Here is a 15,204-nt window from a genome sequence, read left to right on the forward strand (position 1 = left end):
GATGAAGTTAGATAATGTCTGAAATGTCGTTTCCTTCCCTGATCTACCCTTGTCTATTCCGTTTTGTCATCTGTCGGTCATTTTTTAAACTTTTCCATTTCTTGTCTTTTCTGACTGAGGGGGAATAATCACAAGCCCCGCCTATTGTCTGTGTAAATATCAAACATAGTGTGAATTTTGTAATGGAAGTTTTCAATCACATAACTGAAACATCAGTAATTTCCCCCTGACTACTTAAAAAATAAGTTACATACATATAAATAACATACATGCAAAACATAACAAATATTGTAAACAAGGTATGAATCAATGTATATTAAGAAAGAAAAATAACACAATAAAACTAATAGATCTACCAATTCATTAAATAAAGGATCAATCAAATTATTTTTTTGGTCCTGGGGATTAAACAAATTTAGTTTCTAGATTTAATGGGAAAAAAACTGATTACGTACATTATATGTTTCTTCGATGACGACACGAGAGTGTGTTTTACCAATTATAGGACTGCAATAGACAGTTTCATTCAGTCACAGTTTGATTGTTATGTCTATCACAAACTCTTGTTCTGTATGGCAACAGTCCAAAACCCAAAGATATATGTACATTTTGTGTTTTCACTAGATCGACTAATCATTTCAGCTCTTACCAATTGTACTTTTTTCTAGCCTTAAAGAAAGTGAGAGGTTCGAGGTACATTTAGTTTCAAAGACACAGATAGAAAATTCTTGTGGGAAAATGTTGAATCCTATGAAGTTATAAAATGATGTCTTCTGGGCACCTCATTTAAAAAAAATGTGGAAAGGCTTTGGGGATCTGGACTTTTATATGTGGATGGCTTAAACATAGACGAGTGTGAATATATTGAGTCTAAAGGATACAAAAATCTATAAAATGGCCCATTTAGTTTTTATTTAAGAATGTAAACAGTTACAGGTTGCTAAAATCCAGAACAGTCTCAAAGAGAAAATGGCATTCGATGGCACTGAAGTGAAGTGGCACTACACAAACTTTTATGCGTGTGTTTATTTAAATCACAAATTACAATAGCAACAAAAAGCCAAATCTAAGGGGCCCGACACACAGATGACGAGGCCGTTGGTGCACGTCTGTGGCCCTAGCGGTTGCCGTGTGTCCTGCACCGTTGGTGCTAGTTGGCCCTCGTCGGCGTCCTATCAGCAGGCAGAGCATGTAGAGCTGGCGACGGAGCCTGTTGGTGAGAGAAATCACTCTGTTTCGCTGTTCAGCTAAGTGAATCGGTGCAGAAGAAGATAAATGGAGAAGTAAAAAGAAAGTCCCTTGAGTGGAGCTTTAGGTTTTTTGGCTGAGACACAGGCGACATGAGGCAGCGCAACAGTCGGCCTTCGTTGCTGCTGGTGCTTTGATTTTCAGTTTGGTGTATCTGGGCCCTGAGGTATTGTCTGTGGAAGCCAAAACAAACACACCTATAGAACCAGTGCCAAAGTGAAACAAACAGCCATAATGAACCATATTCCAACAGAACAGGTGCAGCTAACCAATCACCTTCCCTCCAACGTTTTGGATGAAGAGAGCACATAACTGTTGGCTGCCATATCTGTCTGCATGGCCTGCTGTGTCAGAACTTTGCAAAATATGTATGTGCACAGGTGCATGCACACACCCTCAGTATTTACACAGTTACACACATAAACCTGACGAGTCACGTACACACACACACACACACACGCACAGCGACTGTGTAATCGGCTTTCCCCTTTCCACCCACTAAAAAAAATCCCAAGAATCACTTGAGTGTGAAATGCTGAAAACATCCTGCATCCAAATCATATCAAGAGCGCAGCAGATTCCCCTCCACTGTTTGCCTGTTTTGTTTATTTGGCTCCTGCATACCGGCAGATTGAGCTCTTGTCGTAATGACCATGCATTGTCAAGCCCACGGTTGTCGGGAGGGAAAGACAGGACTAGCTGGGCTCGCAAGAGCTGCCATGACTCTAAATCCACATTAACAACAGCAGCTACTGCCAAGGTAACACAATGCTCGGAGGCATCTGATGCCTTGCTGCATCCGGCCTGCGTTCTATAAGCCCTGCTGTGGAGGACGAGTCAAACATCACGTACAGAAGTTGTTTTGAGAGAGAGGTATGACATCCTGCTGGATGGTGAGAGGGAGTCGGACTGAAATAGGGAAGAGAAAGACAGGATGGTGGGAGATGTGCTTCAGTGACCTCAGCGTTGGCCTACTTGTCTTCCACACTGGCTGGAGAGACGTTGATAAAACGTTTTCTGAGTGTTGTGTGGAGGTGTCTGCTGGTAGGATGACGTGTCTCCACCTGTCACTCATTGTCCCAGGCTGAATTCATCAGTGTTTCTCCTACATCCTCAGCTCTGCCTCTTTGCTTTACTTCGGTCTATTCTGTTCTGTGCCCCAAGTTGCTCAGGCATAATTTTATTTACATTGCACTTTTCAAAACACGTTTTACAGTGACACACACACACACACACACAAAGGAATAAATATGAATCCGATTTTACTTAAAAAGCTATTTCTTTGATAGTCATGTTTTTTTTAAATCAACTGAGAACTGAGTCATCCTTTTATAATTGCTTTCAAAACTATCCCCCTATAGCCAATAATGTTTTTCTCCTTTTGTTCCGACAGTTAATGTCTGAGCTTTAGTGTGTACAATGATGTATGTGCCGAGTCTGTTTTCACATTCATCGCTCTAAGTGTAAATATTCTCTGTGCTCACTGATGATCTGATTTTCAGAGGTGGCCTACGGGGAGAGAAAGGTTGTTAATATTTGGCCGATATGTTAAAATTCTGCACACATACGGAGAGGATGTATTTAGTTTCTTTACTACAGCTATGCAGGTAAGGGGAGAAACACATTTGATTTAATAATAATAATAATGATAATAATATAGAAGACACGATAAGACATTCTCCACTTCTCTTCTCTTCTCCAATGTAGTGACATATATCCGCTTTACAAAATGCACGTCCTTTTGCTTCTGGTGCTTTCTCTACAGTATACGTCTATAGTTATCTCAGTGCTTTTTCATCCGTAACTAAGTTAAAACACTTCACTTTGTATATTGTTAATAGTCTACCGTTCCAAGCAAACGAGCCATAGCAACCTAACGTTTGCGTGTGGCTAGCTAATATGGGTCGACCGATATGGCTTTATTCAGGGTTGATACCGATTATTAGTATTTTAATGAAGTTAGGGATGAAAAAGCTCTAAAATAACTAGACGTATTCTGTAGAGTTGGCAGGGGAAGCAAAAGGACGTGCAATTCATAAAGCAAATACACAACATTGTGCAAGTGGAGAATATTTCATACGATACAAAGGCATAAGCTTTTCTATTCAGTGTGTCTTACATTCACCAATCGTACCATATCAGCTTAGTAGAGTAGCCACTACAGGTGGTCACCTCAACAGACCACCTATAATAAAACTGAAATCCTTTGGAGGGCTTTAAATGAAAATATATATACACACAGTATTTCTCTAACTCTGCTCTCTCTCTGGGTTTCCAGGTATTGCTATAGCCAGTGCTCTGGTAGACACATCACAACAGCGAGCGACAGACTTCAAAGAAAGAGGCCTGGGTCTGAAGCACCGCAAACACATCGTGCACCACCAAGGGACCTGTGTATGAACTGGATGCCCTCAACGAGGAGACAACATATCAACTGGGCCCGAGGGAAATTTCAGTGGAGCTATTCACATTGACTTTAGAGGGAGGGGACGCACTGTAAACAAAGGGAGAGGGCTGCAAAAAACTGGTTGGCTGGTTCTTTGATAGCAGCTTGGAAGAAGAGGAAATGTTTCCACTGTCTCATCAACAGGCAACCAAACTGGGGGAAAAAAATGAACTCGTGGTCCCTGTCTATGCCTGAATCAGATGGAAAACCTCATCATGTTTTTTTGTCCCTTGTGTGTAAATGTTGGTCCTAATGAGCCAGGAAAACAAACGCTGGAAACGCTGGAGGAGAATGTTTCTACGCCACAGCTTTGGTCAGACATTAACTGAGAGCTGGCAGACGTTTCCACTACAATGCCATGTGGCTCCGCCTCTCCGGGGCTCTACTTGTCTGTCATGCAGTCTGCCATATTGACAGAGAGAAACACTTGTTTTACACTAATAAACCAAACTAAATGGCTTTGAGCTCCCGTGAAAGATATTGAGCTGAAATTAACTGAGCTGAAATGAAGTCCTGACTTGGAAACCCACTGGGCTCAGGAGCAATGCTGGAAACAACATGGACCTAACTAGATCAATGACAACACTGTAGTGGGGGGGGGGTCGTTCAGTGACAAAGAGATTTGCTTGAGGCGAAACTCTCCTGGGAATTTAAAAGACTACTACTGTTGAGATGTTGAGGAACTGCATCTTGCTACGAACATCTGGATGCAACTGTTGAAATGTGTTCTTTAAAAATGTCATTCTTGTTTTTCCCTTCAAGTTCTACATTTTTGATATCTGCTCAGGTCCTCTGTAATGAAAAAGGGTCCATTATCTGTAAACTTTGGGCCTTAAACACGTCTGTATATGCACTATAAGTGAAATGCTTTACCAGTACATTAGGACCCTCTGTGGGATAATATTATGCAACTGATCATCCAAACATGATGTTTATTCTGGGTTGCGATGTAAGCTCAAGGTCTGTATCATCACACATACTACTGATGGTATTCATACGTCTATGATTCATTTCTTACTGTGAACATACGCATCTTTGCTCATGACCTCCAGTAAATGCCATACATGTTTATTTCTGAACTTTATGTAACATATCTCCTTATCTAATATTTATTAATTATGCAAATTACAGTTAAAACAATAATTTAGTAAAGTTTTACAAAATGCACTACGGATTTTTGCTTTTAAACAACTAAATAATTGATTTTACGCAGCTCGTCTGTGCAGCATCCTTTTTTTTTTGTTGCTTTTTTCCTCTTTTTGTTTCCAAAATATATATTTTATGCATATCATAGCAAGTTTGGTGTGATGTCCAAAAAAGGTTTTCCCTTTACCAATTGTGTTAAACCTTTATTAAATATTGTAAAGTCACTTTTACATGCACATACACAGTAGAGGTATGTCTTTATGCACATGTTTTGTCCATGTATGGAGCCTGACTGTTTGCATTCAGGCGTTTTGTTTTCATGTAATTTTGCACCAGCTTGTTGTTCTATTAACAAAGGGCAGCTCACCACACTGTTTGTGTCCATATGAGCATAAATCTGTACATTTACAATTAAAACATTTTGATGCAGCTTCGTATGGTAATTGGATCTGATGCACTGTGTGTATTCTTACCTCTGGTGTTGTGGGATCGTATCGATCCGTGTTCTCAGGATGTCAGAGGGGCCAGATGACGAGCTCAGCCAACATTATGGACTCGGCCATCCGATACTGCTGATAGAGTTTCATCAAGAGTGGCTCAGCAACCTGAACAGACAAACAGAAGGATACAACACTGAGCACGACATTTACATTTAACATAATAACACAGTCACAGTTCACAGTCTGGATTATTACCTTCAACACTCACTGCACCAAACACAATTACAACTGATGATCTGTTAACATTGTCTTTAAGCTTACCGAGCCAAAGAGCGGCACCACTGGTCCATTGGTTGGTCATTTATAGAGGTAGAAGTTCTGTTTGGACTACAAGATGTCAACATGAAGCTCCGTGTGAGAACATTTCCTCCAGAAAGGCAACAAAGATCACATCGCTGCTAGTCAGGAAGACACATGGAGGAGATACATGCTGCTGTAGAGGGTGAGGGATTCAAAGAGCTAGTTCGGTAACGTTATCTCGAGCCAGGGTAAGTTATGACATAGAGAGCTATTGTGACTTATCATTTGGAAAAGCACTTTGAGAAGAAGAATCACAAGATCAAAGTCAAGACAGCCAACCAATGAGCTGTTGATGGTCTGACTTTCTGTTAAATAAGTTTTTTCACACCACAAACACGTCTGGAAATTGTCCTGTACACTCCTTAGAAATATCCATTGGTGTCACGCAGGGCTGCGTATCGTTAAAACAATCTGGGTATCAATACCTTGACTAAAGATTACATTACACAAACACGTGGTGAGCCCCGTCTCTGGGCATGAACCGTTATTCCTGCATGTCTCGAGGCAGCCAATCACCAGCAGTATTAGATCTTGGCACACCAAGCATGCTACAAGCTATCTGGCTAACTGACGCTGATGAGATCAACTCCTTAGGTACTCAAATTTGGTATCGAATGACAAGACATTTTTCTATAATTTATAGTATCAAGGAAATTTCTTTACCCCGTCCTCGTGTCACGTTTACGAATGTTGAAACACAAACTCCAACTGTGTCACATTGTCGCCTCCAACTCAACCGCCATGCTAACCGCCTCGTGACATGAAGGTCTGGTAATTAACAAACACTGAATGCACTGAATCATCTCCAGCAGCCAGAAGATCAACCGTCTTCTTCTGGATACACTCTCAAGCCCAACTGTCAACTTTGCACAACCAACAATCTCGCGGAGCACATTTATTCTCACGGGGATAAAACATTGTGATTTTAATGACCTCTTTCTTGGAGCATCGTCGTCAGTGTGTTTCCAGCGAACCTTTTGTCCTGTCAAACTCAGGCCTAACGTTAAAAATGGCTGCACTGCATCCAGCAGTGTCTCACCAGGCCCGGCTCTCCACACACATATTTATACTTTAATGTGCGGTGGGCACTGCAGTGGGACTTTGTTTACAGATGTGGTGCCACGTACACATGCAGTTTATAGAAACATATAAAAATCAGTCCAGTCTTTTTATGTCTGCGGTGCTCCACTAACAAATATCTGCTGTGGGCTTTTAAAACAGACCAGGGATTACATCCTTCGTCATGACGGAGTGGGGGCTGGATTGCCGAGGTGATCTCAACATCTTTAAGAATTAAGACACTTTTTTATGCAAATCCGCGACTATAACCAGAAAACACCAACATACATTTCTTTCCAGGGAAGCAGCGGCGGAGGATGGAGTGGCTGCAGCGCTCGGCTGTCTGGCCACATTTCAAAATCCTTCACAGTCGGTGATGTAGTGGTAAATAAAAAGCTGCGTAAACAATGCTTTCATGTCAGTAATCATTTGCATATGTCGACTGTTACCTTAAAATGCCTTATCCTCCAACCAGTGCAAGTCTGACATAATGCTCACTGAGCTGTGAATCGGCCATAACTTCCATACTGAATAAAATTACTAGCTGAACTTAATGCGGTCTGGAAACCAAATCAAACATGATAGATTGTATTTTGACAAAAGGCACAAATCTGTATGACTGAAGGCTCTTCTCACGCCGTTTCTCTGACTTTTGCTGTTGACTCATTCTTTGAAAGTCTCCTCTGGAACTTGAAAGGCCTCTCTGAACATTACATGAGGCCAATGCTGCTACTGTCACCACCATTAGTGACCAGGAGGAGATAAGTGCTCCTTTTTATGCTCTCAGCTCACTATATTTTTTTCTCAAGATAAAAGACTGCAGCATTTAGCATTAAGTGGGCTGCTGGCATCTCCACTTTGTTCGATACCTGCACGCCAGAGGCGGCAGGAAATGGTGCACTTTCCTTTTTATCCTGATCTAAGATGCTCTAAAAACCAGTTCTGAGGATGAAAGGTGGGCTTGTGTTTTTAGTGTAAAGTCAATATAAGGTGCTCGACGCTCCAACACAACAAAGAGACTACAAACACACAAAGAGGACGGAGAGAAGACAGGGACCTGCCTTGTAAAATTAATGACATGCTGCCACTATTGGACTGAAGCTACATGGGAATGTTTTGGTAAACCCTTAACATCTGTTGTACTGTCGTTAGCCTCTGGTAGAAAATGGAGACAAAGAGCCGTGCACGTCTCTGACATGAGTCCCACATGTTCACATATGTGCAAACACACCAACCGACATCTCCAGGGGAAGATGTTACGATCAGTGGAGCGTTCAGCGCCAAAACAAAAGATTAATGTGATGCCACAGTTTTTGCGTTCAACATCGACAACCCAGGATCACAAGCACTGACCTGCCTTTCTTCAATTTAACCTCATTCACTCTTCTTTAAACTGAACCTACTGTTTTAATATTATCAATATTTGCTGGTTTCAGTACGATGGGTTGTGTGATGGACACTGACCACGCTGCCTTTCAGCAATTTCTTGCACCAGTAACTACAAATGTAGAGGGGAGAAAACGGCATCCGCAAGGTCTCTCTTGCATAGATGCTGTTTGTTGGCCAATATGGATCATTTCTGATCTCGACTCTGTTCGTGGTGTTACACAGTCAGACACACACAGGCCATCTCTAGCAACAAGTGAGTCCACAACCAAGATAGCAGCTGCTGCACAGATTTGAGCCACACATCAGCTCACAATGATAATGCTAACACTCTGATGTTTACTAGGTGTAATATTTGCCATGTTCACCATCTTGGTTTAACCTGCTAGCATGCTAACATTAATACTTATGAAACGAAGTACAGCGGAGGTTGACAGGTCATTAGTTTTGCAGGTGCATGGCCATAAATAATAATGTTCAACCCTCTGGTGAGGGCACTATAAGTCGGGGGATCACCACAGAGCTGAGACCAAAGTAGTGAACCGACCGACCAACAGTACCGCTCCTGAAGACTGGAGGTGAGAGGTGCACAGCTTTTTATTACCGTCACCGCTGTCACTTTCTGCTACGACATGGATTTTGTAAAATAGTCGGTACCATGAGGAAAGTTTTAACACTGTGGCTGCGATAACATGCAGTTAAAGGGCTCAACATGTACCTCAATGACACAAACATGGAAGGTAAATACATCAACACAGGCCACAGTAGACAGTGAATCTGGATTTTTCATTTCCACGTGTTTACACAGAGATGCCATTCAGCCGGGAGAAGAATAAATTATATTTGGCTTGAGTTCAAGTCTAAACTGGAGACATAAGCACAACATTAAGCCTGGAATGAATCCTCGATTAAATCAGCACAATCAACCCTGCGTCACCTCTGCCCCAGTCTTCTGTCCTTGTTTTGTCCGTGCTGTGTATCATGTGGTGAGTAAGCTACCTGTCATTCAGTCACCACTGACATACGTACTGCTTTTCCAGCTCTGCAACCCGTCTCACTGTTTCATCCCTCCTCCTCCTCCTTCTCCTCCTCCTCTCGCCTCCCTATCTGTGAGGACTCAGGGTCAGCTGAGCCACGTCCTTGTGATTGATGCCCCATCCAGACCTCAATCTTTATGCCATTACGCACCAATTGCAGCGGGTAATTTGGGCCGCAGTCTGAGGACGAGTGACCGAGTCAGCCGCGGGGGCCGACACAGGATTACAAAGCACACCGCTGTCCTCCGCCTCCCTACTAACGCACACACACACACACACACACACACACACACACACACACACACACACACACACACACACACACACACACACACACACACACACACACACACACAACCAAACCACCAGCTTCTATAATGCTGTGAAGAATGTCGCCCCTGTCAGCGCCGTCCTCTACTCAATCCCAGCATGCATTGTGCCGTCATAAGTGGCCTTCTGCGCTAACAAAGAGGGCCCTTCTGTTTCGTCTCAGCACACAAAGTGCAAAGGCATGAAGGGTGGAAGAGAAGGAGTGAAACCGTTGACACACTGCTTCAGGTTGTGTGGGCAGTAGCCACAGCAGGAGGCTGACGGGTCAAAGTGACCAGTTTCCTGCTTCTTTTATTCATTCAGGAGGAAACATTTAGTGTCACGCTGTCATCTCTGTTCCTTTGTTTCCATTTCTATACACTTTACTCTCTGTTCTGTGATTGATAGATTATTTTTTTGACCCACTATCAAAGTTTTTGTTCAGCCAAGTTCACCAAAAAAAAAAAACAATAAAGCATTTTAAACTGAGGGATGGAGGGAGAACCCAGAGCCAGATACCTTTCTGGAAGACCAATAAAGGCCCAGAGAGGATTGAGGTAGTTGCAGGTGATGGGTCGGTTCTGTTGCTAAACCTGGTATGGCAACTCTGGACCCATGTGGCACACTGTTCCCTGCCATGTTGGATCTTTGGAAACTTTGAGGTCTTCTGTGGTTCAAAATAAGGTTGTGTGGTTTGTGAGGCTCGGACTAATAATATGACAGAAAATACAATTTTGTTGGTGCAGAGTGAACTGTGTCACAAAAAAAGAAAAGAAATACGGAAAAAAAAAATGTTTTTTTAAATAAAATCTTCCAAAATTTGATTGTGTATAAAATAGTGAAACCTAAATTTTGTATAAAATAAAATAAGATCTTCCAAATGTTATTTTGCAGTATGTAGTGAAACTTGTCGTCGGTGAGGACCGATGGGCTCGGACAGCCACAGACAGGCTAGGGAAGTATCACCGACTACATCGTTGTTTTGGGGCTTTTTCAGCCTTGTTCTTTACGACACAGATGATAATATTTATGTTGCTCCACTTTTTAATCTCTTTTAGTAAACATATAAATAATCTGACCTGAACAAAACCCAGCTTATGTCCCTGTTACTGTCTGTTTTACACCAGAATGCTTCAGACATCAGAGTTGTAAACAACCTCCCTAATTAAACGATGATTGTAAAGAACCAGAGATGATTACCACAAACACATCTAATAGTATTCATAACCTATTCGTCATAGTGACATGAATTGGTCACACAGGACCTCAGCGCGTTGCACAGCGACTCCCTCGTGAGGCATTAATAGACGTTAATTCATGTTGGTGTCAGGAGACCCAACGTGTTTATGTGAAGTTTTATGACCTCCTCTTCTAAACTGTCCATTAATGAATAGAGCTTTGATATTGATAAACTATAAAAAAAAAAATATATAATATCAGGAGACTTGTTATGAGTGTGAGCAGATGAGACTGCAGCTCCAGGGTCAGTTCTAACGCCGAGGCTGGTTCAGTTTTACTCTGGTTATTATTCACACAGTATCATCTGTCCTGAAGAACCTTCAACCTGGAGTCAAGGTGCTTATTGGATTACAACTACAAATCCCCACAACAGGGACACAGGGAAATATCAACGCAAACAGTCTTAAAACATCTTTTAAAGTTGCCAGCAGCTCAAATATAGGATTTAATGTGGCCTCCTGCAACACAGACGCTGTCAGAAAATCAAATCTGAGCTGAAAATCAGAAATGCACTTTGAACTGACCATCCAGCAACAAACCAGCAATACAAATCTGATCATTTTAAACATCGGGTCCGTCAAAAGCCTCACATTTTCTTTTTTACAATGAGATATAGAATCATATGAGCGTGCTCCCATTGATCATCACATAGTTGATCTAAATGATTTGATCACTGGTCTTTATACAGGCCGATCAAACAAACATACCAGACAGTTCTCTCTCCCGTCATCCCAATCCTGATCGAAGAGCATTAAAAATCAAACACTGGTTTCTAACAGAAATCTATTTCATTCACCTTTAGATTTTTAGGAAATACTTCAATTAGACGTTGATTAGTAAAAAAAAAACAGGTTTAAATAATCTTACTGCAAGAAAATAAGAATATGACGAGTCGATTACCAACTAAAATGACTTGGACATGGAGAGAGGAAGCTCATTCTTGTCGGTTTACTATAAAAAAAAGTAATTTGCATGTTTGACCAACCCCCACTCCTTATTATCTCTTTTCTCCATCACTGCTGCACAAACAGCAGGTAATACCTGACTGTGCTCTACAGCTTCAATCACAGCTCATACTGCTCACATCCACCGACGCCGTTCCACAGTAAGAAAATAGGACTTTAATGACTCTTAATAAGCTCAATCTCTGCATGTGAAATGCAGCCTGCTATCAAAAAATCCAATTCCCCACATTCAGCGGATCTAATATTTGATAGCTGTCTTTACACTTGTGTTTTGACGCTCTGGGGGTTTAATTCCAGGGTTGTGTAATGTAGTTGAGTGACACTATGAGCTAATTTTACAAACGGGAGGAAGGAAGCGCTGTTTGAATCTGTTCCTGCTCCTACATGAGAGAAAGAGTGACGTACATTTGTTGATATTATATCTGAACAAAGAAAAAGATATGACTGGATGGTTATTGAATTTTAATTGAAAGTCTTTAATCATACGGCAGGTTAGGACACGGTGCTTTGATGTTTTCATTAAAAATGCTGTACTGTCTTTTTTTTTTTTTTAATCAAATCCTCCTTCAATCTGTTGATATAAAGTCATCTCATTCATTCTATTCTCTTTTCATCTCACACCTCATCTATTATTGGTGTCCTCAGTATCGATGTGTCTACACCTCTGTTCACGTTCAGGTCTGAAAACACGTCAGCAGCTGCCAGCTGTATAACAGAAGTACAGTACGGCCTCTTAATGCAAATATATACAGAGACATTATGAATATTATAATATAAAGTATCATGTCATTATTAAGGTATCAGAGCTAAAAATGGACACTGTGAAAATGTGCTTTATGGTCAGTTATTCATGTTTTCACATAATTAAAGCAGCTACAAGGAAATTTCATTTTTTTTTTTGAATTTGGCGCCCCCTGTGGACAAAAGCGGTATGACCACAACCTTGTTCTGGCCTTCTAACTTTGGTTTTAAAGAACAGTGCAGAAAAAAATGCTTGCGGTGATTTATAATTATTTAAGTTCACTGTTTCAGTCCACTGATGTCATTTAAGACGACAGTTTATTGTTCATCTACATCCTGCCTGCATTGCATATTTTTGTCACAATTGTTTGATAACCAAATTTGAGGGATCATTGGACAAATGTGTGTATATGAGCCGATACGTCAGGATCATAATATTTATTCCCTAATGTTGGTATCATCCCCGATCAATAACTGTAATGTGTCGGACCACCAGACTACAGAGCAGCTTTATTCTGTGTGCAGCCTCGGAAGCTTGAAGCGAAGTTAGCCAGCGAGCTACACTCAGAAAGCTAACCTAAGAAAACACACAACAACAGCACAACTTAAAGACTCACAGTAACAGCAGTCCGAGTGTGTTGGCCTTACTGATGTGGAGATGTAACGTTCGTGCACGGAGCAGAAATCAACTTATTTTTCTTCCCCACATGTCACAAACAACCGAACAGCTCCAGCCTGCCTCCCGTCCTCCAGATGGTCAGTGGCAGCCCACATGACTCACAGCATCCACCACACAGGACACCCCCAGATGTCCTGCCTCGACGAGTCAGAGCCAAGTCCGATCCACAGTGCGTCCTTCACGGACCGGACTTACTTAAAAATGACAATATCATGGTCAAGAATGACTCCATCACAAATAAATCTAGACGTATAAGATTATTTATCTGTAACGTGCACTGAAGTGTCAGAAGTAAAGTAAGAAACTTATCAGCAGTGACTCCAATCCTGAAGCGATGAGACATTTATGGCCACTTACCAAACTAAATACATTTTTGGCAAATGTGGTTACGCTGCAATCACTGTGACTGTGGTGCAGCGAGGACATGCAGTTAGTCTAATGACTGTGTTGAAAGATAATGGGAAATTATGACTAGAAAGTACATTCAAATGTCAGACTCATTTTCTTACATTTTATGACGGTGACGCGAACACGTCAGACCATTTTCCCATCAACCCCTTTTTCTGTTTTTACATTAATGTATTATTCATAATGTCAGAGACGCATCAGGAGACGGCCTCCGTGTCAACGACCATCAACAGCATTTTACATGACACACTGAGCCATAAATGGGCCGTTCTATTCAACTCATGGACATTTTTCCATGAAATGGTAAGAAGAGTGCCTCTAATTAATAACTTTCCAGCTCTCAGCTTACTCACGGTGTCCTGTTTTTTAAAACAGCCGACACTTACACTTAGATTTTTCTTATAAGATGTCAAAAAGTGGGGATTGCTGCACGATATCTTCTGATAAAAGGAGGTGGAAATCAAAAAAATAATGCAAAAGGGAAGAAAAAAGGTCTGAAACAACAGAGGCCACTTCGTACAGAAGCTATTGATCCGTTTTCTAAGTCTCAGCTAAACTGTTTTATCTTCTGCATTTATCAGCATAACCTTTCCAAGTTCCTTTAATTTTTTTACATCCATTTTTTTTCCTCCTGGAAAAAAAAAAGAGTGAAACCAAATTAAAAATAAAAGTTTGTCAGGAGAATTTGTTTATGTAATACTAATTTCGACCACAAGGGGCTGAAGTGCACCACTCCCCCATGTTCTCAATAAAAACTAAACATTCTCCTGACAAAACTTTTCTTTTCATTTGGTTTTACACATAAAAATAGTTTTTTCTTTATTTCTTTATTTTTTTTCATGTTTCACAGATGGAAAAAATAAATACATAACTTTTTTTTTCACCAGTTCTCAAATCATAAACACAGGAGAGAAAACAATCCGTAGCCGCAGTCCACCTGTGATGCACCTTCTCTTCAGAGGATCATCACCACCAACATCCAGCAGACCTCGTTATAATAACTCAGTTTCTATATTCAGACACTGAGCAGAATATGCAGCAGACTCCCTATTAACATGTACAACAGCTTCCTTATTATGGGCCGAGCTTCACCAGAGTTTACCACAGAGAGCTGCAGCAGCTACACACACCTACAGACAACAGGAGCAACGACAGGATGTGGACTCTGCAGCAGGTGCGACAGGGACAGGTAGCTCCATAAATCAAACAGGGAGTCCGATTAATACCAATAAAACACCTGTGAGCCATAAACCAGCACACACACACACACACACACACACACACACTACAGTTCGTGGCGGCATCAGTCAGCGTGTTGGTGCACTCACCTGTCTCAGGTGTATCACACGGTGAAGTCCGACCTCCACACCTGTTCACCTGTTCACCTGTTCTCCGTGTCATTACACACACGTCACACTAACGAGCTGACAGTAAGAGTTAAAGTAGCAGGCAGCTAACAGCGCAGCCCGCTGCGGTCACATCCCAGCATGCACCTGTCGGCCGCGTGGCTTGAAAGGTGTGTTTGATTTGCTTCACTGCACGTCCTCCTCGGGTGGAGCTTCACGTCAGCGAGTGTGTGACGTCATCATCACGCATCAACTCTACGTGTCCATTCAGCCAACAGGACATGACTAAATAAATAAGTCTGAATTTAAAATGTAATTAATTAAATAAATGAGTTTGTCTGAACTTTTTACATTTGTTTTCTGGTTCTTTGAATTGGATCAGATTCCCAGACACA

General features: G+C 41.5%; 1 protein-coding gene and 1 long non-coding RNA gene across 3 annotated transcripts in view; one reads left to right on the forward strand and one right to left on the reverse strand.

Annotated features, from left to right (window-relative positions):
• Positions 1-5,194, forward strand: part of atrnl1a (attractin-like 1a) — a 267,713-nt gene extending 262,519 nt beyond the window's left edge. Inside the window, exon 30 of the mRNA XM_073481267.1 lies at positions 3,527-5,194. Within this exon, the coding sequence (XP_073337368.1) occupies positions 3,527-3,648 (122 nt within the window). The 3' untranslated portion in view covers positions 3,649-5,194. The remainder of the gene's footprint in view (positions 1-3,526) is intronic.
• Positions 893-14,976, reverse strand: LOC141008909 (uncharacterized). 2 transcript variants are annotated; one of them, XR_012180106.1, is made up of 3 exons: positions 14,792-14,976; positions 5,314-5,445; positions 893-1,210 (listed from the first exon to the last, which is right to left on the reverse strand). It is a non-coding gene; the product is annotated as an uncharacterized lncRNA (long non-coding RNA). The 2 variants fall into 2 exon arrangements; XR_012180105.1 differs by having other exon boundaries at positions 893-1,421.
• Positions 14,977-15,204: the final 228 nt, after the last annotated feature.

The sequence above is a fragment of the Pagrus major genome, chromosome 15, assembly GCF_040436345.1.
Source record: "Pagrus major chromosome 15, Pma_NU_1.0".
NCBI classification, from domain to species: Eukaryota; Metazoa; Chordata; class Actinopteri; order Spariformes; family Sparidae; genus Pagrus; species Pagrus major.